We start from the raw sequence: 25242 nt of genomic DNA, 5'->3' as shown, positions 1-25242 counted from the left end.
AGATTTTTTTCCGGAAAATTCCTTTGAAAGCTACTCCGACATATCATAAGAAAATTATTCCGAAGATTCTCCTGGTTTTACTTCAGATACTTCGTTATAAATAGTCCAATAAATCTCTCAAAAATACCTGCAAGAATATCCGAAAAAATTCCTTCAATTCCAGAAAATTCTTTTATGAATTTCGTGCAGATTTTCCGATGGGCCTACAGGAGACATTTTCGAAGGAATTCCCAAAAGAGTTCTGAAGAAACGTCATAAGTAGACATATAAGTTCATTAAAAATTTCCAAATAAGATTGTCGAGTTTCCAAACATATTTTGAATGAAATTGTGAAATATTTTCAGATCGAAATAATCCAGTACGAACTGCTGTAGAAGTTCTAGGAGCAATTCCTTGAATCCCTGAAGAACAATTCCCTCATTTTCTGAATATTAAATGGCAGATGGATTTTGTTTGAACAAATATTGTTTAGTTTGACCAAGCATACGTTGTACAACAAGGGTTCTAGTGGTTCCCTAACAAACAATTTAGGCTGAATAAACTACTGGAAAAGCCCTTGTTTAATTAATTAGCCCTTCATCAGCTTTCAATTTTGTTAGGTCTAGACTTCATTGGAAATGGAAATAAATGCTGCATAATTATAAAAAAGATAATTGTCTTATGCAATTGGCTGAAAAGATGTATTTCCGACAGGTGCGAGATAAATCTAGACATAACAGTAAAAATGCCATCGCCGGCGTAAAAAATATTCGGCGGCATGGTTAGCTCTCATGCGGCGATTATTGTGGAAATTTATTTCTTATCGAAGGGAAAGTGGTTACCTCCAATACATTTTCCAAATCAATATCTTCCACACAACGTAGGGACACGGCAGGTATTTTCGTCTGTTCGTCATAGTCTCGAAAACCAATAAAAGAGATGCTTTTTTGTAAAACTTATACGTACCAAATCGTAAGCTCAGGAGAAACGTTCTGCTATAGTGGAGTTCTAGCAAATGTACGTTGCTTTCGTTGGTTTTAGCCCCTATGACGATGGACGGAAATACCTGCCGTGTCCCTACATATTCACATATGAGTTTTCACAACATTGTAAATTAACGTCCAAGTTTAATCCCTGGAAATAGGCAATTAACTTTGATAAAAGATATTTTAGTTACTAGATAAAGATTGTCGCTGTTGTCGCTGTCCAGAACATCTTTTGCTGGCGAGGATAGGGGAGCTAAATGTCAAAGAAGGAAAATCCATACGATTTGACAGGTATGTACCCCACATGTTTCGGACAGCAGAACAAAGGGAACCGAAGCGACAATCTTTATCTAGTAACTAAAATATCTTTTACTTTGATCGAACTGAACCTGAGTTGCGTGCTTTTGCCTACGCAATGCGGTCGGGTCTGAGCTTGACGACCGACTGGCAAATAGCTTACACAACCTCACTTGATCAGTACAGTTGCTGATGAAGAATGTGTACAGTCGCCAGACATTCTAAATACTCACGCTCCTCTAATGTGATCGTGTACTATACACATGTGGAAGTGTTGGCTTGAGAAATGGATTGCGAGTGATTTGACTATGCGTCCAATATGGGAATCTCGAGCTCGTTCAGTAGTCGCTAGGTTGCGAAGGCCGACGGAGGTCCTTCGTAGTTTAGTTGGTTAAAGCACCGGTCTAGCATACTGTGGGGTCATGGGTTCGAGTCCCATCGAAGGGAAAGTGGTTACCTCCAATACATTTTCTATATCAATATCTTCCACATATGAGAATTCACAGTGGCCAGGGGAGGGCTCTTCAAGCCCTTGAACATAGCCTCTGCTGGTCCAGCTCGCAATGCATGCGAAGATTATTTCCTTACGTCATACGTGCACCTCAGCCATGGTCTCATTCTTCCATCAATACCTATATCCAAACATTTAACCACTTTTTCCTTTAGCACATTTTATCTGCTTTAAGGATCACCACCCGAGGGAACTTTTCCAATACAAGAGCTACGAAATAGGTCAAACATGGAAGATGGCAAAAGTTTGACATATTTAGGGTTTCTTTCTAAACGTTCCAAAGCAGTTGAGACGAGAAAAGAAAGCGAAAGGAGGATGCTGCGTAGAAACAATAATCGCCATCCGGAGAAAAAGCACGAGCAATGAATACTAATGATGCCATTAATGATTTTCCCCCTTTGCCTCAAAGCGGCTTAAAACGGGAAGTGATGCACTTTTATTGTCTAACACTATGGACGATGAAAAGGGGGAAGTACAGTCAGAGGAATCGTGGGGGCACTGGCGTGGGAGAAGGATCTCGTGATGGGGCGACACAGCAATGGATTTTTTTTTCTCGACCGGCGACGTATGCCACTGACTGGCAGGGACAAAAATTGTCCATCCACAACGTTTTCAATGGAGCCAGCAAAAGCTGTGATACGGACAATGTCCGATTTATAGTGGTTGGTTCTTTCGTACAGATACCGGTTCTGGGTTGGGTAAACTGGGGACCCTTTGTGTAAAGTTGTGTGGACCACTTTTCCGCTGCTGCTAGATTTACTGATTTTTTTTGCCAACATGATCGACATACTGACTGGCAGTGATGGACGATTGCATGTCGACACACTTCCATCGAACAATACTCTTCGTCACAGCCACGATGGCAATTTGGGTTAAAATTGAATCTCATGCCACGCTGTACAAACGCTGCAGTACTGAAGAGGAAATGATTTAGGGTACAATAAGGATTACTTTTTGTATATGTTTGGTTTCATGGCACAATAGTTTTGCATTAAATTGATTTTAATGTTATTACAGCAGCTGCGACGACACACACACACATTTAATTACATAATTTTATTAATCAATTGTTTATTGACAATAAAGAAACCCTTGGATTCATTCTATTATAGTAAATTACCTATTTAAATAATCGCTGAAGCTAAGGATCAAAATGAACATCGATATTATTCAGAACCTTACCTGCAATCGCCAATTGTTTGATGAAGAAGTTCATTCTTGATTTTCGGTTTTTGTTCAGTAGCAGCGTGACCAGCACGGCCGAGTTCCCCAGCACAATCACGGTGAAAAGTGCCCATAATACTGCGAATTGTTCAGTCTGAAAAAAAGAGATTGAAAATCAGTATCACTGTATCACATATTCATTAAATTACTTCAGTGAATTTATATTTAACCCTCACTGGTTGCGACGTTAACCAGCTCGTTCTTATTCTACTTTTAGAGGAAAAGTGCATGAGCGCAAATACTTTGCTCCTGAGATTGGGATAGGAGGTAAAACGACTGCGCTTAATTTTAGAGTGCATTTGATGTTTGATATCGCTCGAAATTGAATCTAAAATAGTTATCTTCTTCGGAAAACAACTATAACGGGGAAATCAAACGATGGGATGGCAGAAGCCAAACATCACACTGGCAGCATACTGGTATTGATGTGTTCAAGGATATTACATTTCCCCTGCTTTTCGAGTTCGATTGAAAAACCACCGTTGAATTAACCCTTTAATGAGCAATGCAATGTTGTTTTAAACTACAAACCGAAAATACTACTTCTTCTTCTTCTTCTTCTTCTTATCGACATCACATCCCTCACTGGGACATTGCCGCCTCGCTGCTTAATGTTCATTCAGCACTTCCACAGTTATTAACCGCGAGATTTCTAAGCCAAGTTACCATTTTTGCATTCGTATATCATGATGATACTTTTATGCCCAGGGAAGTCAAGACAATCTCCAAACCGAAAATTGCCAAGACCGGGACCGGAAATCGAGCCACCCTCAGCATGGTCTTTCTTTATAGCTTCGCAGCTTACCGGTATGCTAAGGAGGGCCCCTTAGCTAAAAATACGGAAATGTGATTTTAATGGTTATGGACGATACAAATATTTTCCCCGATTCTAAAAAATGTTTAATGAAAATCCGATTCGACTAAATGTCAGCCAACGGAATGTTGCAAAGCGGACTACGATGAAGTATTGGGAAACTATCAGAGATATCATTGGGTCATATGAATAAAAAGTAGCAAAACTCAACGCTTGTAGTATCTATTCAAAAATAAAGTCCACAGCGAGAACTACATGTTTGATATGAATAAAAAATAAATCGAACCTATGACATATGCTACATTCGAACTTAGCCTTTACTACAGTTTACATGCAGAAACGCCAAAACAAAATAGACCCCATGATGACGATGATGACTTCATCATTTTTTTGCAGGTAATCAACAAAAGACATGTCTGTTTTGTATGTTTTTCTTATATTGGACTTCTATTTTCAAGAACAAAGGCGATTCGCTTTGATTCTGATGCATAATCTGTATTTGAAACATGAGTAGCAACGTCTTGAGCAGACTACAAGGAATCAGTAGGGTAACGGTACCAATAGTGGAGGTATAAGTAGATCCACAAAAGAAAACATTTTTTTTTTTAATTGATAATTAAGGGAAATTTACAGCTTTAATATCTTAGTCAATTTATAAACTAATAAATTTGCTAACAAAAATGAGATAGATGTCATTTAACATCAACAATAACCTAATATTGCTTGCACCACTATGGGTACACTGTTCCTTTAGTGGCGGTAAAAATTAATTTTGGTTCCCATAGTGGTGCTATCCATTGATTTCTTATGGGACTCGCCACTAGTGATACAGATGCACCACTATAGGTGCAAGGGAGTCAATTTTGTTAAGGAAAATCATTGTTTTCAATAGTTTTTCAAGCGAAATCTTAAGATAAGTTGCATTTAACGGGTTATGGACAAAAGGTCGAAAGACAAAAGGTCGAAAGGACAAAAGGTCGAAAGACAAAAGGTCGAAGGGACAAAAGGTCGAAGGGGACAAAAGGTCGAAAGGACAAAACGTCGAAAGGGACAAAAGGTCGAAAGGATAAAACGTCAAACGAAAAAAATATCAATAAGATCAAAAAGGCGAAAGGGACAAAAGGTCGAAATAGACAAGAAACTGAAACGGAGAGAATCAATCTTGCACCAAAGTTGTCGCCTCATCCACGACTCGTAGACCACGAATGTTTTTTTTTTTTTTTTACAAGGAATGCATTTACACACTAACCCAGTACACGTGCATTGTAGTTGCCTAACTACCACACGGAAGTGTACTGGAGTGTCGGACTCGACCATACCGGTAATACCGACTAAACTCCCTTGGGCTCCACCATCGTTTCCCCCAGGAACTACCTCCCAGTACTACTTCTGGGGGATGGCAGTACTAAACGTACTCGCTCATTCTCGCTCACACAGGCACCCGTCCCATGCGAGTCTGACTTGGGTGCTCGCTCTATCGCACCCTCAAACACACCCTACATACTCTGTTGCACCTCTGTCATGCCGTGTGGGTCTAACTTGTGTGCCCACCCTTCTCATGCCACGTGGGTCTAACTTGTATGCCCACCCAAACCCTTGATTCATGCTCATGCATGAATCGCGTGGTGGGCACGCTCCTGCACCTCTGTCATGCCGTGCGGGTCTAACTTTTGTGCCCACCCTTCTCATGCCATGTGGGACTAACTTGTATGCCCACCTTTATCGTACCATGTGAGACTGCTCACCTCTTTCATTCACTTCGCGCTGACACATACTACTCCCTCTGGCATCCCTTGTGGGACGTTTCGCTTAGGTTCCCACTTCTGACATACCATGTGAGTCTGACTCACCTCGTTCATGCCATATGAGACTAGCTCAACTCAACTCAACTCATTCCTTTCGTACCATGTGAGACTGACTTGGATGCTCACCCACACTCCTCTGCCACGCCGCGGGGTATCAGTAGTCGTAGGAACCAACATTCCTGCGTTACTGCCAGCGCGGCGTGTGCAGTCCATACATACACCTATTCATTCACACTTCTGCCATGCTTCGAGGTGACGATCTCGGTTGCCACCCACTGCGCCAATACCTCTGCATGGGCAGACTATTCACACCCTTCTCCGCGTTCGGCACTTTCGCTCTAACTAACCAATCACAAGTTAGTCATGCTTGTCGATTGTTGTGTCCCGGCCGCAAACGTCTAGCATTGCTCTTCTTTCGACGTCGAAACGAGGACATACGAACAGTATGTGCTCTGCAGTTTCGTCAACACCTGGGTCAGGGCAGTCTGGAGATTCTTGGGGTCATCATAGACGACAAGCTTACCTTCGGTAGCCATGTCGAATATGCGTGCAAGAAGGCTTCGACTACTGTGGCGGCATTATCGAGGATGATGTCCAACAGCTCCAAGGTGTGCGCCAGTAGACGTAGGCTACTGGCAGGCGTTGCCGCATCTACTCTTAGGTACGGCGGCCCGTCCTGGGCAAAAGCACTGGGGGTAACCAGTTACCTGCAGAAACTGGAGAGCACCTACCGCTTGATGTGTCTCAGGGTGATATCGGCCTACCGCACGGTATCACGCGACGCATCCTGCGTGATAGCGCGTATGATACCAGTCGGACTGGTCATCAGGGAAGACGAGGAGTGTTTTGACCTACGTGGCACCAGAGGAGCCCGCGAGCGTACCAGGGTGACTTCGGTTGCCAGATGGCAGCGCGAGTGGGATAACTCCTCGAAAGGTAGGTGGACCCAACGGCTGATTCCTAACATATCAAGCTGGGTGGGGAGACCCCATGGGGAGGTTCACTTCCATCTGACACAATTCCTGTCAGGCCATGGCTGTTTCCGACAGTACCACCACAGGTTTGGGCACGCGGAGGTCCCCGTCTGCCCTGACTGCCCAGACCACGAATGGGTTGGGATTATGCATGTGTTGTACAGGTAGGCCTACCGTTTTCCAATGGAGGTTTGCGGCTCGTGGCATTGCTTGATGTGGCGTGGTGAGCACGTTGCACTGCAGTGGCTTGGGATAGAGCGTACTTTTTTCTTCGGCCAACCGGAGGCACGGCCGACACATGCAGTGTCCATACGATGCTCGATGATTTAAGAGTATTTCATCATGACAAATAAAACAAACATCAAGGAGTGTTAACGATATTTCTCAAGCAGGGTTCAATCAAAGCATGGACTGTCCCAATAAATTCATATTTAAAACTTCATAGTATTCCTAATTTATACCCTGCCACAAAAGGTTTTGGCAACAGCTTGAAGATGGATTATAATGCATGCGTGGTAAATGCTCTATTAAAACTGGAGAGCAAGCCTATTGCCATTATAAAACCATAATGAATATCATCGAATGCCAAAGAGCTGTATGAATGTTACTTGGGTAACTATCCACGGCACCAACAATTCCTTTTTGCTTTTCTCGTGGATTCTCGTGGTTCTCGATGGATTAATCAAGGTTTTATCTTTATTCAAGTTATTTTTTGATGCGCCTTTAGATCATCACTATATGTACCAACAATCGTTCACATTGCGGACCTTGGCCCTGAGCCTAACTTCTATACTAATAGAATACGTTTAGGAATCTTATCCCGGACGCTAGTAGGCTGCCAAATGTTAACCTAACTGGACAACGATTACCACTCGATTCAATTTAACCCTTTTGTTACCAACAAAAAAAAACACCCTTACGTTACCGACAGGGTACCCGGGTACCCACGGACTTAAAATGATCATAACATTGTCAGTTTTCCACCGATTTTGACGATTTTGGTTGCTACGGATGCAGGAACTTACCCGCTATTCGATACATGTCACAGAGAATCGGATTACCTGGTAACCGGAATTTCGGATTAACTGGGCCAACTCCCAAAGTATGTGTAAATTGAAGATATGTATTCAGCCAAATGAAGATTTCTTGCATCATGACTAATAAACTTCGTTGGAAATTTAAAGAATATAACTTAACTACGTTACAGGACCATTTTATGAATTAATCCCGGAACGGTTATTCCGGAAACAGGTTCCCGTCGGGCCTAAAGTGGCCACAAACTCATTCTGAAGAAACCCTGGCAATGTGGGTATCAAAATTCATGAAATTGTTTCAGAAGCATGATCTGATAAGTAATTGGACCATTGGATGATTTGACAACGGGCCGGTCATCCTGGAACAGGTTCCCGTGGGGCCTAAAGTGGCCACAAACTCATTTTGAAGAAACCCTGGCAATGTGGGTATCAAAATTCATGAAATTGTCTCGGAAGCATGATCTTTTGGGTTATTAGGCCATAAGATGGTTTGACAATGGACCGGTCATTCTCAAACAGGTTTTCGAGGGGACCCTCATTTAGAAAAAACATTTGCTATCTTCTTTTTCCGTTATTTCTTGTCAAAACGACTTAAAAATTCTTGACAGGTACTCAGAAATGATTTATAATGAACCATCAAGGAGTGTTAACGATATTTCTCAAGCAGGGTTCAATCAAAGCATGGACTGTAATATTTAAAACTTCATAGTATTCCTAATTTATACCCTGCCACAAAAGGTTTTGGCAACAGCTTGAAGATGGATCATAATGCATGCGTGTAAGTAGCATTAGTGTTTGCTGAATGATTTACAAACATAAAAAGAACGACTGAAATTTTCAAAAAATTTTGTGTATGCAAAATGGGTCAAAAACGTGACAAAAGCGGAACGTGATGAAATCGGGTCGAAAATGTGATAAAGTCGGAGGTAGATAAATTCGGGGAGTGACAAAATCGGGTCAACACTGTGTAACTTTTCACTTCTCTCTTCTCATTTCTCTCATTTCACTTTTCACTTTTTACTTTCAACTTCTCACTGCTCACTTCTCACTATTCACTCCTCATTTCTCATTCGACCCAATAACCATTCGGCCTAACAGCCATTCAGCCTGATGACCCAACATCAGTCCCATCTTCTTGGAAAAACATGTTTCCGAAAATATTTCAAGAATTTTGATGCCAGGGTGTCTTCTAAATGAGTTTGTGGCCACTAAAGGCCTTTCGGGAACTTGTTCTAGCATGACTGTTCTGGTTGATATCCATCCTATGGTTTCAACTTTATGAATAACATGTTTCAGGAACAATTCCAAGAATTTTGATACCAATATTGCCAAGGTTTATTCTAAATGAGTTTTTGGCCCCTACTGATCTTCCGGGAACTTGTTCCAGAAGGACCGATTCGGTTGATATCCATCCTATAGTCTCAACTGCATGAAAAACATGTTTCCGGAAAAATTCCAAGAATGTTGATACCCATATTGCCAGGGTTTATTCTAAATGAGTTTTTGGCCACTACTGGCCTTTAGGGAACTAATAACGGGCTTGGTGGTCATATGGCTACCGCTTCTGCCTCATACGCAGGAGGTCGTGGGTTCAATCCCAGGCCCGTTCCATTTCTCCTACTTTGTATCTTTTCATATATTTCTCATCTTCTAGCAATCGCTAGAACTGGAAATGGGCTTCCATATCGTTTCCATCTTCTATCCCTATGCCTACAATTTGATTAGTTCTAGCAGGTTACTGTTAGAATTCGAAATGAGCGAAAAAATTCGTTTCGGCATCCAATTAGAATAGTACACCACCCTTTCATAACTATCACAATGGCAACCCGTTAACCAAGACGAACCTCTGCCATAAAACCTTAACCCCAAGATTCCAATAAAATTCCGCAGGAACTCGTGGCGAAGTGCAGAGGTGTTCTCGGCTTGCAGTGGGCGAGTGACTGCATCATTAATTCCTCCCTATTCACGTCCGTTAGGACGTGACCAGCTACGTTATTGATTATTCCAAATACTGGAGCTCTCGGATTGTAAACATTGAGGTTGGAAAGCAAATTCCATGCTCCAACCATTGGTTTCCTGTGCAATTACAATTGTTCTGGTTACTCACGGAGTAGCAACTACGAAATGCACGGTCATCATGCTCATTAGACTGGCCCAGGAAACAAAAAGTTGTCTAATTCCACGGGGCACCCCCCAGGATTGTGTCTTTGGGTGAGAAAATCAATCTCTGAATATTTCAGCTCAATCGCTTGTTGCATAAGCTGGCGCATTTGAATTGAAGTTTGTATGGGGATTTTAGCCAAAATGTATAGGCAAATACACTTCCGTCACTCATTCGATCTACAAGTTGGTTCTGATTGCTCGATTGACCTCAGAATTGCAAAAACGGCAGTTGAATGCTACAGAACAATTTCACAGAACATTGTATGATGATTAAATAAACTTTTATATAGGTTTCGGCTGATGCGATTAGATAAAAAAACCCAAAAATACACAAATCAGCTCCTAATAAACCAGCCGAATATTATATAAAAGTTCATTTAATCATCATGCAATGTTCTGTGAAATTGTTCTGTAGCATACCAACTTCCGTTTTTTGCAATTCTGAGGTCAATCGAGCAATCAGAATCAATTTCCAGATCGAATGAGTGATGGAGGTGTATTTTCCCATACATTTTGGCTGAAATCCCCATACAAACTTCAAATCAAATGCGCCAGCTTATGCAACAAGCGATTGAGCTGAAATTTTCAGAGATTGATTTTCTCACCCAAAGACACAATTCTGGGGGGTGCCCCGTGGAATTCGACAACATTTTTTTCTCCGCATAGTAATCTGGGCCAGTCTAATGCTCATGCTCATGCTCATGCTCACTACTGGCCTTTAGGGAACTTTTTCCAGAATGACCGTACCGGTTGATATCCATCCTATGTTCTCAACTACATGGAAACATGTTTCCGGAACAATTCCCAGAACTTTGATACCCATATTGCCAGGGTTTCTACCAAATGAATTAATGGTCACTTTAGGCCCTCCGGGAACCTGTTCCAGAATGACCGTTCCGGGTCATATCCAATCTATGGTCTCAACTACATAGAAAACATGTTTCCGGAACAAATCCAAAAATTTTGATACCCATATTGCCAGGGTTTATCATAAATGAGTGTTTGGCCCCTACGGACGCTCGGGGAACCTATTCCAGAATGACCGTTCCGGTTGATATCCATCCTATGGTCTTAACTACATGGAAAATATGTTTCCAAAACAATTCCAAGAATTTTGATACCCATATTGTTAGGGTTTATTCTAAATGAGTTTTTGGCCCCTACGGGCCCTCCGGGCCCTCCGGGAACCTGTTATAGAATGACCGTTCCGGTTCATATTCATCCTATGGTCTGAACTACATGAATAACATGTCTCCGGAACAATTCCAAGAATTTTGAAACCCATATTGCCAGGGTTTATTCTAAATGAGTTTTTGGCCACTACGGGCCCTCCGGGAACCTGTTCCAGAATGACCGGTCCGGTTCATATCCATCCTATGGTCTCAACTACATGGAACATATTTTTCCGGAACAATTCCAAGAATTTTGATACCCATATTGCTAGGGTTTATTCAAAATGAATTTTTGGCCACTACGGGCTCTCCGGAAACCTGTTCCAGAACAACCGTTCCGGTTCATATCCATCCTATGGTCTCAACTACATGGAAAACATGTTTCTGGAACAATTCCAAGAATTTTGATACCCATATTGCTAGGGTTTATTCAAAATGAGTTTTTGGCCACTACGGGCCCTCCGGGAACCTGTTCCAGAATGACCGTTCCGGTTCATATCCATCCTATGGTTTCAACTATATGAATAACATGTTCCCGAAACAATTTCAAGAATTTTGATAGGAATGAATTTGCCAGGAATGAATTTGCCGCCACTATAGGGCCCACGGGAACCTATTCCGGGATGTCCGTTCCGAGTCCATATGGTCACGTGGTCCTAATACGTTGGGAAGTCATAATCCTCGAATTTTCTGCGAAACTGGTAGCTCAGGGTACAAGAAATCATCATTTGGATTCTATAAGATCAACTTCTCCATTTTTGAGACATGGTCTAGCAAATCTGGAACTCCGGAAACCAGGTAACCCGGATCGGTCCTATGTGACATGAATCGGATAGAGGATGAATTTCTCAATCCATAGCAAATGGAATCGTCCAAATCGGGGCCCTCCTTAGCCGTGCGGTAAGACGCGCGGCTACAAAGCCATGCTGAGGGTGGATGGGTTCGATTCCCGGTGTCGGTCTAGACAATTTTCGGATTGGAAATTGTCTCGACTTCCCTGGGCATAAAAGTATCATCGTGTTAGCCTCATGATATACGAATGCAAAAATGGTAACTTGGCTTAGAAACCTCGCAGTTAATAACTGTGGAAGTGCTTAATGAACAGTAAGCTGTGAGGCGGCTCTGTCTCAGTGTGGGGATGTAATGCCAATAAGAAGAAGAAGAAGAAATCGGTTAAAAACTGACGAAGTTATGGTCATACCAAAACGTGGGTACCCGGGTACCCTGTCGGTACGTTACGGGGTAAAAATATTCAGAAGCCCCTCCCCAAGCCCCCCCTTACTGGATTTTCGTTTTCGTGCCACCCAATCCTTAAGATAGCCGAGCTTGAAAATGTCTCGGTGTTTCAATCGGCTACGATGTTTAGAACCCTAAAAAAAATTCACTTGAAAACGAAAAAGGTACCCGGGTATCCTGTCGGTAACAAAAGGGTTAAAAAAAATCTGTTTTCAAACAGTGACCTCAATTCAATCATTGGATGCTATTGGCCCTACATACAAATTGAGGCTGTCTCAGTCTATCTACAAACCATTATGAACAATATCATTTTTTGTCCGTTTTGTGCTTTTTAATTTTAATTGGTTCGCAACAGACGTAATGAGATCGCAACTGTGCTCTCATCGAATCCTGCATATCAAGCTTGCAACAGTTCTTTTATAAAAACTAAGTGTGTAACCGTCTAATCAGCAAGAATTGTCAGAATTCATTTCTTAAATATATTATTCTAACACTAACTTTTGTTGAACCCTAGCGTCCAGCCGTCGCCGAATGTACGAGCTACAAGCTAACCTTCGCATTCCGCCATCTTGGCGCATTTAAGGCGCACGTGGTGCCATATCGGAGAGGACCTAGCCACGGCCCGCCAGTGACTGGTAGACAAACGGGGTCAAAGGAAGTAGACTGGCCTGCCTGGGTCCGCTCGCGGATGATCGGGTAGCGTACCGAGAAGACCGACGCCCTCCCCAGCAACTTTAATTCGGCCTACTTTCGTAGCGAGGATCCCCGGTGACGCAACGGTTATAAGACGTCAGGACCTATCGACATCTAGTACGCTAGTTGTTGTGCTGTCAATTCATCGCACGGAAACGGTGCGTCCCGGTTGACAAACCGCAACGATCGAATTGAAAACCCCTGCGCAGGTATGTCCGTTCCATGGCCATGCTTAAACACACACACACCCTTTCCCCACACTATCACGGAAAAATGAATCAATATAACAAGAATACATTCAACATAAATTACCGTTCATTACTTTTATTTCATATTCCAAGAGCCCTGCGGTTATTGAGTCCGCCCAGGAACTTCTTGCTGTCAGTTCACTTCCCTTTACGTTCACCTTGACTCGACGACACCTTGACGTTGCGATCATTGCGTTCATTCTGCGAATTTGCCTAGGTTCACTTCTATGTAGTCGCGACCATCTATTTACATTAGCTCATAACAGCAGTTGAAAATCCCACTCATACTTCAGACTAGTCGGGCAACGAGACACATGACCAGTGGTCTCTCGGAGACGAGAGTAGCGCATAAACCATTGCGTTAGGTTAGCGGCTTTCTTTTAGCAGGAAAGATTAGACGGTTACATGGCATTGTGATCTCAAAATTAATCTCATCTGCAGGAAGATGGTCCGCATTCGGAAGGATATAAAACATCCGGTATGAAAGTGATTACTAGAACATGAGAAATATATGAAAAGACAAGTGGGAGGAATGGAACGGGCCTGGGATTGAACCCACGAATTACTGCGTATGAGGCAGAAGGCCATATGACCACCAAGACCGTTATTGAACCCAAACTTATGATCGGTAGTGTACATAAATCCTTAACTCGAATCTTTTCTCAGCAGTCAGTTCAGCTGAGGGCGATGTTTTCGACCTTTTTCTTAACTAATTGTTATGAAAATTGCTGCAGTCTAGTCTTCAGCGAAGAGAGTCTTTCGACCATCCGGAGGGTAAATTTAATGTTGTTATCTATCAGTGACTGTTATTTGGGAAGATCCATTATCACTTTGTCACACGTTTTGTATGAATCATTTAAAAATCCCCCTTCCGAAGATTTACACAGGGCGCATGAGCAATACGTAATTCATGAACGTTGCCTTGATAGATGAATAAGATGAATCCCTATCCATTGAAACTTATTCCCTAGCTCAAAAATTGATCCAGCTAGGCCCACGTTTGGTGGATTTAACTCCGTAAAACACTAAATATGCAAAAGTAAACTAATCAGCTTTACGGGATTATTTGACATCACGAACGTTTGAATTAACCGCAGTATAATCACTATATTGTTGGAGTACGCTTGGGTCCTAGTCAGTGGTGCAAAGTCAAATGCTGCGGCTAGATTTTAAATTCCGGGGTGATTTGCGATTTATACGTATATGATTTTGTGTATAATGTAAATTGTAAGTTCCTGAGAAAACAAGCACTTTCTGATAAAATCGCGGTGTGAATCTGACAAATTAAGACTCCAGACTAGGCGTTGGCATATAATTATGTTACACTGAAATTAGCTCCCGCATAATCTTCAGCCATGTCCTAAAAGGCAATCTCAACAAACTCTTAATGACTAAACGTACCTCCAACGATGTGCTCCAATTTTGGAAGTGTACTAAAAATGACATACAAATGCGATAAAACTAGTATATGCTAATAAAGAATAGTAAAAAAACTTGTTAGATCTAAAAAGAGGTGGGTATGTTGTAATAAATGATTATCAACTCGTTTAGTTAATACGAAATAATAAAAATTAAACACAGTGAGTATTATTTACGATCCGATGCTGCTGAGATTTGACAATGGTTGAGCCCAAACGTGAATGGAAGGGTGTAATTGATTACAGAACTGATATAAATAACAAATAATAAAATGAATTTATTAATTATAGGGGAAGGTGGGGAGAATCGATCCCCGCGAAGACTTGATCACCCCCTGTTTTATCGAGAACTAAAGTAGTTTTGAATGACCATTATGTGTTGAATTATTTTTTGGATTGACAACCTTATTTATTCTGCAGGGCAATTTTAAAATTGCATGTGCTTTCGAATTCAATAACAAAAATCGTTCATGTATACGCACAACAATTAAAAAATACTGCGTATTTTGAAGGAAAAATATTTTAAAAATCCGAGGGCACCTTTTCAATTTTATCAAAGTAAGTTCTTGGAGAGGAATCAATTTCCCCCGAATATTTTAAAGGCCGATTTGACAGTACTCCAAAAAATCGATTGTATATCAATAACAACAATAATTTAAGGACTGTCATACATCAGTAAAGTTAAATACTACATTTCTTGGAGAGTCTGTGTGGAAATCGCGTATGTTTATTTATTTTTGGCTGTGATACATCGGAAATCAGAAAAGGGGATCAAGTGTCCCCAGTCTCCCCTAATGCAAAAAATTGTAAAAACGTTCAATTAGTCAGCATCCGACAGCACTATTCTTTTACGAATTGCCCTATATAGCATGTTCACATGAAACCATTCAAGTTTACAATCCAATGAACAAATCAGCCAACTTTCACGGATCCATTGGTCAACTTAATCACATTTCATATTGCTCTTCTGTGGGTCATTAAAAGCCAGTAAAGCAAATATACAAGCATCTGGCATCATAATTACCTTTCATTTTACAAATAGTAAACGCCTCCCGGCTTGTAAACGCTATCTCCTCACGATCAGCAATTTGCACGATCGCTTTACGGTAGCCGATCCCAGAGCTGGCTTCTGCACATACTTTGGTGTCCCTTGTCCGTTCCGTTCCGGGTTGCGCATTTCTCAGCGGTGAACTCCGCTCCGGCGAAACCCGAAGACGTGTAACATATCACATAAAACATAGAATTATCCTCCTGGGCCATGAAAGCACATACTTACATGCCGCTGATGTCTCATACCGCTGCCGTCAACATTCTCTCAGCTACGCGGTACGGCTGCGGCTGACAGTGAAGAAAATTGTGGCAATTGATCACGAGAACATGCTATTAAATCTCATATAATTACTGCCGTTCTGCCGAGCGTTGGAAATTGAATTATGACTTTGTAGTAACACCATCCAGGCGCGCATTGCATTATTGTTGGTGTGCTCGTTGTCGTTCGTAACTACCCATACATTGTTGGGCGTTTCTTGGCTTATCATCGTTTCTGATTTTAATTTGATTTATGTTCGGTTGCTGCTGCAAGCCTTCAAGTTGGATTAAGTAATTACACGAATCATGATCGGCTGTAGATAAACATTGAATTTATATCAGCAATTAAGGAATGACTTCAATCGAATACTATCAAGTTATGATATGTTCGATGGCAGCAATAGTTTTTGAATGATTATATTGCTTTGCTTTTAGACCATAAGGTACACTGGGGGAAGTGGAAAAGGAAATTCGATAGTTAAAATTTGCTTTATTGTAAAACCCGTTTGAATGTTTTAGATGCAATCAATCATTATGGGGTATCAAAGCAGTCAATTTTGCACGAACTGAGCGGTAATTCATAACATTTTGATTGCTTGAAATTTAAGGAAATATATTTGAAAGTTAGGAGTTGTTTTTACCCTTACCCCAGTGGAATGGGGTAAGTGGAAAACCAAAACCTTCAATTGTGTTGAGTAGTGACATTGCATTAATATCAAAACGGTAATGGCTCTGAATATCTTTTTATGAATACTTTCATTTGATTACCGGAAAAAGACCTCAAGGAATTCTTGTAATAGCTATTGTATACAAGAGCTGGTTTTGCCTTCTCGAACACTAAATGTACGTAAAATCTGTATGTTCGCCTCAAAGATGCACTTTTTTGCCTTTCTCGTATACTAAGTATACGGTAAAGGCTATATGATCGCTCCAAAAACAAACTTTTTATAGAAGGCCCGGAGACCCATAGTGTTATATACCAATCGACTCAGTTCGACGAATCGAGGTGATGTCTGTGTGTGTGTGTGTGTGTGTGTGTGTGTGTATGTGTGTGTATGTGTGTGTGTGTGTGTGTGTGCGCAAAACTACTCACCAAAATGTCACTCATTTTTCGGGCACTTATCCTCAACCGATTTGCTCGCAACAAGTTGCATTCGACGCAGAATCCTGTCCCATTGTTTCCTATTTGAAATTGGCCAGATCGGACTATGGGATCGAGAGTTATGGCCAAAATACAAAATCATTTGAAAAAATCGCGTAAAAAATGTCACTCATTTTTCGGACACTTATCCTCAACCGATTTGCTCGCAACAAATTGCATTCGACGCAGAATCTTGTCCCATTGATTCCTATTTGAAATTGGCCAGATCGAACTATGGGATCGAAAGTTATGGCCAAAATACAAAATCATACGAAAAAATCGCGTAAAAAATGTCACTCATTTCTCGGGCACTTATCCTCAACCGATTTGCTCGCAACAAGTTGCATTCGACGCAGAATCCTGTCCCATTGATTCCTATTTGAAATTGGCCAGATCGGACAATGGGTTCGAAAGTTATGGCCAAAATACAAAATCCTACGAAAAAATCGCGTCAAAAATGTCACTCATTTTTCGGGCACTTATCTTCAACCGATTTGCTCGCAACAAGTTGCATTCGACGCAGAATCCTGTCCCATTATTTCCTATTTGAAATTGGCCAGATCGGACTATGGGATCAAAAGTTATGGCCAAAACACAAAATCATACGAAAAAATCGTGTAAAAAATGTCACTCATTTTTCGGGCACTTATCCCCAACCGATTTGTTCGCAACAAGTTGCATTCGACGCAGAATCCTGTCTCATTATTTCCTATTTGAAATTTGCCAGATCGGACTATGGGATCGAGAGTTATGGCCAAAATACAAATTCATACGAAAATATTGCGTAAGAAATGTCACTCATTTTTCAGGCACTTATTCTCAACCGATTTGCTCGCAACAAATTGCATTCGACGCAGAATCCTTTCCTATTGTTTCCTATTGAAAATTGGACAGGTCGGACTATGGGATCGGAAGTTATGACCAAAGTACCTTTTTCATAAAAATCACAAAAATGTCACCTATTTTTCGGACACCTAACCTTAATCGATTCACACGCAACAAGTTGCATTCGGCGCAGAATCCTGTCCCATTGCTTCCTATTGAAAATTGGCTCGATCGGCCTATAAGTTATGGCCGAAACACCATTTTACCCTTTTTATACGAAAAGGCTGTATGTTCGCTCCAAAAACCAAACTTTTACAGAAGGCCTGGAGACCCATAGTGTTATATACCAATCGATTCAGCTCGACGAACTGAGATGATGTCTCTGTCTCTCCCACTTCATACGGGAGTTTGGCAGAATGACGGTCATGAGATTTATATCATAACAAATATTGCTTTCCGCTCGCGTGATGGGAATGACATTTTCGTTTTCTTTTTGTGTAGTCGGAGCTTCAGTTCAACTAACATCCAAAAGTGATATCCTTAAAATATATGACTGGGTGAAATGAAACAGGGTTATGTACGTCAAATAGATTGGAAAAGGAAACAAAAATGTTGAAATTCCTATTAGCATATTGTAGATCAAGCTGAAAACCGAACCGAGGTCCCGCGAAATCGCATTTTCTCGCATTTCCGGATGTTGCAACTGCATCGCGAGTAGTGCGCAACTGTGCCATAGTCGGGCACCACTCGCGATGCAGTTGCGACATCCGGAAATGGGACAAAATATGATTTTCGGTTTTCAACTGGATCTACAATATCTTTGCTACAAATAATCTGATTTTCATAGAACGGACAATGAAATTTGTCTTTTTTACTCCTAGCCACTAGCTCATCTTTTTTCAAGCACACACATTTTACGAAGGTCGAGAAAGGCACCATCACCGATAGGTGGATTAATCTGGGTTTTTATAGGAAAAATGGAAATTATAGGGTAAAATAAATTGTCTCAGTTTAACGAATTGCATTATTATTATTATAGAGTTTTGGCACTTCCTCTGCAAGCGTGCTGGGAATTTTCACCTACCCCGGGCTATCTGAATGCCAAAGGGGATTAGGCTCTGTGGATCTCATTCGCCGGTTGACTTAAAATCCTATAATAAACGTCTGCACCGGATGTATTAGTTATGGTGGTTCAGGAATCTTCTTACGATGCTGCAAGTTCCAAGAACCGCTGTCTTTTGGATGCTATGGAGGTTATGAGATAGTTCCAGCTCTCCTAAGGATCTCAAAAGAAATTTGCTGAGATAACAATCGAAATTATACGCACGTCCTCCAGGTGCCACATCTGCTTCAACTCCTCCGCCAAGTCGTGGTACTTCGTTATCTTGTTGGAGAATGTTGTTTGGACATTATGGTCTAGCGGTACAGCAATATCGATGAGGGTTACCCGCTTCATCCTTTTGTCGTAGACCACAATATCGGGCCGATTGGCACGAATGAGGACATCCGTTATGATCTCGCGATCCCAGTACAGCTTCACGAAACTATTTTCCAGAACCGGGACAGGCACATATTTGTAGTAGGCGATAAACTGGTTAACCAAGTTGTGCTTTAAAGCAAGCTGTTGGTGCACAATCTTGGCTACTTCGTTATGACGACCGAGATAGGCTGAATCAGCTAAGGCTGAACACCCGGACACGATATGTTCGATCGTCTCTCCTACTGAATTGCACTTCCTGCAGCGGTCCTCCACGTTTTCGTGCAATATATAGTGCCGATAGTTCTTCGTCGCAATTACCCGGTCCTGGATGGCTACCATGAATCATTCTGTTTCCGAGAAGAGTTCACCCCGCACCAGCCACGTATTCGACGCCGCTTTGTCGATATATTCCAGCTCCAGTTGATGGGGGTGCGTCCCATGTAACTCCTTCTGCTTCCACGATGCGATCATCTCGTCGACAGATTTGATGTCGCAATTCAGCTGATAGTCCTCCTGCGCCAGATGCAGGGCACTGAATCCGTGGTCAGCTTCACACACAGCGCGATAGATTTCGTGGCGGTTCTGGCTTTCCACGAAGTATCTTCGCAACTGCTGGATCTGGGAAACACATAGTGTTTGTATATCGGTGACGCCTCTTCCTCCTACTGTACGTGGCAGGGTGACTCTCTCAATGGACGATTTTGGATGGCGCATGCGATGCTTAGTGAACGCCACTCGTACTGCTCGTTCTAACGCCTCCAAGTCAGTCTTGGTCCACTTCACCACCCCGAAACTGTATGTCAACAATGGCACAGCAAACGTGTTTATCGCCTTCACCTTGTTGCCGGCCGACAAGAGGCTCTTCAAAATACCGTTGACACGATGCAAGAACTTTTCCTGCAGCTCTTTCTTGATTGTCGTATGGCGAATTCCTTTCAGTTGCAGGAAACCTAGGAACTTGTACGTTTCGCCTTCAACCATGTTTCGAATCTCCTCCTGTTCGTTGACGCGGAAACTGTCGGCATCCACCAGGTGACCCCGGTGTAGATGTATGGATCGACATTTATCGATACCAAACTCCATTAGCCTGATGACGTTACCGTCTATCTTATACAACTGCAGTACCTTAAGAAGGTACGAGTGAGGTACTGAGTCGTATGCCTTTTTATAGTCGATATACGCCATGCTCAGGTTTCTTTGCTTGTGGGTAGCCTGCCCAACAACGACTGCATTAATGATGACCTGATCCTTTCAGCCTCGTGTGTTGCGTCGACAACCTTTTTATCCTCGGTCATCAGGTTGTTGACGTCGCAATGGTTCTGCACCCTCCTCGCTACTACCGATGACAGCACTTTGTACAGACTCGAAAGGCACGTTATTGGTCTGTACTTGGCTGGGTTCAAAGTGTTCCGATCCTTCGGCAGAAGATAAGTGACACCCCTAGTGATGAATTCCGGTAGCTGCCCGGGGTTATCTAGTACCGTGTTGAAGCATTCCGCCATCCGCCCGTGGACCGTTGTGAGTTTTTATACCAGAAATTATGCACAAAATCGGGTCCTGGTGCAGCCCAATTCCTGGTATACCGAGTAGCCTCACGTATGTCTTGGGCGGTCACGTTGATAGCGGTCATGTCTCCAATTCCACCACAATATTGCTCTTCTTCTGCCATCCACACCCCATCGCCGTTGTGTATGACGGGGTTCTCCCATAGATTGGACCAAAACTGCGTGACTTCTCCAATCTCCGGAAGGCCCTCGCCAAAGTCGGCTTTGTCGTTTCGGATGTGGTTGTAGAACTCCCTTTCGTTGATGTTGAACATTCGATTTTGCTCCTTCCTCTTCGAACATTCTCCATAACGTCGCAGTCGTTTAGCAAGTCGTTTTGCGCGTCCATCACTCTCACCTTGTGGGCGCGTTCGCAATCCCAACGTTCTTACAACAGCCACTGCAGCCGAATACACGATAAATTGCAGCTCCTCAAGATTCTCCACGGTTTCCAAGTACTGTGGCAAAATATCCTGGTTAAGGATGCTTACTGTACTCGTCAACCGATAGGAGTACTGCAACTTGGGTATCCGGTGTCGGGACATGGGGTCTGTCCCACGGAACTGTGTAACTGCTGTGCCCATATGATTAGCTAGTTCGTCCTTCAATTGCTGTCGTTGCAATTCCACTGTTGGTCCTGGAGCGGCGGGTGCAATCGAATCGCGACGGTTACTTGCGATTGATGCATCCAACCCAACAGAACTCCTTCTCGACGTATCGCTCGATCTTGCCTCCTCCTCCTCTCCTAGTTCCCTCTGCACTTCCCGCTTGATGTACTCTACGTCTTCTGGAGTCAGCATATTATGTGACATAATAGCTCTCTGGCGTGTGTACAACTTGTTCTGGTCAAGCTGGGGTGCAAACCGAGGGAACCTCTCATTGAACATCTCCAGCATCGCCGGTCTGCCGGACATAGCCGTCTCCATCCTGGTGCAAACGTAGTAGCAACGGATCACGTACTGATTCATCTCCCTTGTCCACATGATCCGTTGCCGTCGGCGGCCCGCTAACGTGAGTGATTGACGTCGATCAACCACAGCAACATCAGCAGGTGCAGCATTGCCTTGGTGATTTCTTCTGCTGCCGTTTCTGTTTTGCCTTGTCGGCACGGGCTGAGCCCGATGACTAGAGGGTCACTGTTGCACCTCTCCTTCCTCTAGCCGCTGGCTTATTATTATTATTATTATTTAATTCATCTGACAGCAGTCTACATGAATGACTTAGATAACTAATTTAGTCTTCCGGACCTTTCTACCCTACTAATGAACAATCTACAATTTTCCCCAAAATCGAAGAGATCGTCTACTAAAGAGAAAATTCGAATACACAATGTAAGCGGTTCGTGGAATCCGTATGTCGTTCGATGGAATCTGGTCATCAGCAAAGACGAAGATCACAGTTGTCTACCAATGGTACGAAATTCGATGCGGGACAGGAGTTTAGAAGCATCAATCTCACCTATTAATATTTTAGCAACTAGTGAAGCCTGCTGAATCTTTCGGCGTCAAAGCAGCGTATCAAGTCCCAGAAGCCGACAACGCTCTACGTACGGAGGAAGATTTAGCGAATCTCTCCATTGTAGATCTCTTAGCGCAATGCGGATGAATCTTCGTTGAACGCTTTCAATTCTGGCAATCCACCATAGATGGTAAGGAGTCCACACAACAGCTGAGTTTTCCAGTATTGGTCGTACCAATGCACAATAAAGTGCTTTGAGGCAATGAGGGTCGGTGAAATCACGGGACACTTTCGTGATGAATCCCAATTGACGTGAAGCTTTGGATATAATGGAAGAAATGTGCTGATTGAATGTAAGTCCTGCGTCCAGAAGAACGCCCAAATCGCTGACCAGATCGACGCGCTCGAGGGCATTTCAGTCAATGCTGTATTCGAACGTGATAGGAGTTCTCAGTCTATGAAACGTAATCACCACGCATTTGTCAACGCTAACAACAAGTTTGTTCAGTTTACACCATTCAGCAAAGGTATTCAATAGCCCTTGTAGTCGATAACAATCTTCTATTGTCTTGACAACCAAGTAAATCTTCAGATCATCAGCGTAGACTAGCACACATTTCGATCCTAGCAGCAATGTAACATCGTTGAAGAACAGCGTAAATAGCAATGGACCCAGATTGCTACCTTGTGGTACACCTGATTTATTACTAAACGGACGGGATACACACGAGTCGATTTTAACGCACAGAACACGATTCGAAAGATAGCTTTCCAGCCACAGCGGAACCACAATTGAGATGATTATTTGATTGGTTTAATCACCGTTACTTCGAATTGAGATGATGTCTGTGTTTTTTTCCTAAGCAATGGAGGGGGAATCCGCCCCGCGATGATCGTCTCCAGCATCTCTGGAGACCGCTCTGTAAGTGCTATCGCCCCACGTATCTTGGCCATTACGACCCTACAGGCGTCACCCCATGGATTCGCGTTGGCACTTTGACACAGGCCCTCGAAGCAGGCTTTTTTGTTTAATTATGATTAATTATTTTAGAGCGTCTTAGGGGGAATGCTACAAGGTTAAAAGACTATTATTCTTCCATTTACTTCCACTATTCACGTAAATTCACGCTCCTCTTATTTGCGTGCTCGCTGCATTCGCCTCCGTGCCCGTAGGCAGGCGCGGCACAGGTTCGCAATTGCTTGAGTCCTCCAGTAAGCCGGTGGCCTCCCATTCCTAGGGTAGACTTTCCTAGGCATGGTGGCATCGCATGTACGCGAGAGTACTGTTACCAACTGCTCGCCACTCAGACCGAGAGTATTATGCTCGCGGCGGAGCGCTCCCTGAACACATCGTTGTCGAAGTACGATGTCATCCACATACAAGGGCTAGGCCTTGCCCCTTCTTCCGTACGCTGAATGCTGGTCGTATAGTCGATACTGTAGCTGTGAGTGTAGCCATCATCTACCCTTCAGTTCGAACTACTCGTTTGGTCAGGGCTCCAGAACGTAACGTCGATAATCGACTCGGCCCCGTTCCAGCTGTAGGCCCACTCGTTGAAGTCCCCCGCTATCACCACCGGCCTACGCCTCATCAAGTTAGCCGTCAAACAATCCAGCATACGACCGAACTGCTCGATCGACCATCGAGGAGGCGCATAGCAGCTGGAGAAGAAGACCCCGTTGACTTTGGCAATGACGAAGCCCTCGTGAGTCGAAGACACCAACTCTTAGGCTGGGTATTTCCCCGTTGTCCATATCGCCGCCATTTTGGACCCATCGGTGACCCAATTACCATTCTTGGCGGGTACGCGGTAAGGATCCGCTATGATGGCGATATCCGTCCCTCATACTGCAACTGTCTGACACAGCAGTTGCTGGGCTGCATCACAGTGGTTCAGGTTAAGCTGCGTTACCTGCACTGTGATTTTGCAGCACGCTTAAACGACGGGCACTTCGTACTCCCCATGGGGTGCTTGCTGTTCACAGCTTTGCTGCAACAAATCAAACACTTGGGAGGGATCGCACGGTATTGTGTCTTATGTCCCTCCAATCCGCAGCGTCGGCAGAACTTTCTTCTGTCAGGGCCTTTGCAGTCCCATTGCTTGTGCCCCGGTTCCAGGCACTTGAAGCAAACCGCGAGTTGCTCGTATATGCCCACAGGGCACACCGACCATCCCACCTTGACGCTTCCTAACTTGATTACCTAGGAGGCGTCCGCTGCAGATAGCCGAACCAATGCTACCTACGTCCGTGCCGGACCTTTCCTAAGCTGAACGGCTACGGTGGGCGTCTCCACTTCACACTGTCGCCGCAGTGCCGTAACGATCTCTTCGACTTCGGTGATCTCGTCCAGGTCTTTAACCTTTAGATTCACCTCCGGTGTGAGTGCCCTCACCTTGACCGTCTCGCCTAGGACTTCCTCCGCCAACTTCTTGTAGGCGGAACCCTTTTGGGAGACGCCCCGCTTCAGCTCGAGGATCGTCTCGCCTGCCCGGGAACGTCTCATTCGACGTAAGTCGGCGTCGAATACTTAGCCTCGTCCGTCTTGATGACTAGGGCATCGCCCCTGGAGCGATTGGCGCCTACCCTGGCACCTGGGCCTTCTTTCGGCCTTTGACGTCTTCGGTTTCCTCTTGTTCTTGACCAGGGTCCAGTAGGCGTCATCCCCCTCTATTTCCCTGGTCTGGGTCGGCTGAGAGCTCTCAGCTTGCCGTAACGCCTTTCAACCGTCTTTCCTGGGTGGACGAACTTTTCCAGGTCCTCCCTCCCCTGGATTTGGAGAGGGTGTTTTGGGGCATCTTTCCATATATGTACTACTCTTTACGCACACAACTATCATATTGCTAGTCATCTTTAATCCAAACTTTCCATACTGCTGCTTGATATTTTGAAGAAAAAAAACCGAGAATAATTCACCGACCGGTGATGGTGC

At 43.4% G+C, this 25242-nt stretch overlaps 1 protein-coding gene across 1 annotated transcript in view; it reads right to left on the bottom strand.

Moving 5' to 3' along the window:
- The window catches only part of LOC134220474 (cardioacceleratory peptide receptor-like), a 271750-nt gene that overhangs the window by 60274 nt on the left and 186234 nt on the right, over nt 1-25242 (bottom strand). Inside the window, exon 4 of the mRNA XM_062699527.1 lies at nt 2956-3091. Within this exon, the coding sequence (XP_062555511.1) occupies nt 2956-3091 (136 nt within the window). The remainder of the gene's footprint in view (nt 1-2955; nt 3092-25242) is intronic.

The sequence above is a fragment of the Armigeres subalbatus genome, chromosome 3, assembly GCF_024139115.2.
Source record: "Armigeres subalbatus isolate Guangzhou_Male chromosome 3, GZ_Asu_2, whole genome shotgun sequence".
Classification (NCBI taxonomy): Eukaryota; Metazoa; Arthropoda; class Insecta; order Diptera; family Culicidae; genus Armigeres; species Armigeres subalbatus.
Note: the sequence above shows the minus strand (reverse complement) of the source record. Positions and strands in the feature narration are given on the sequence as shown.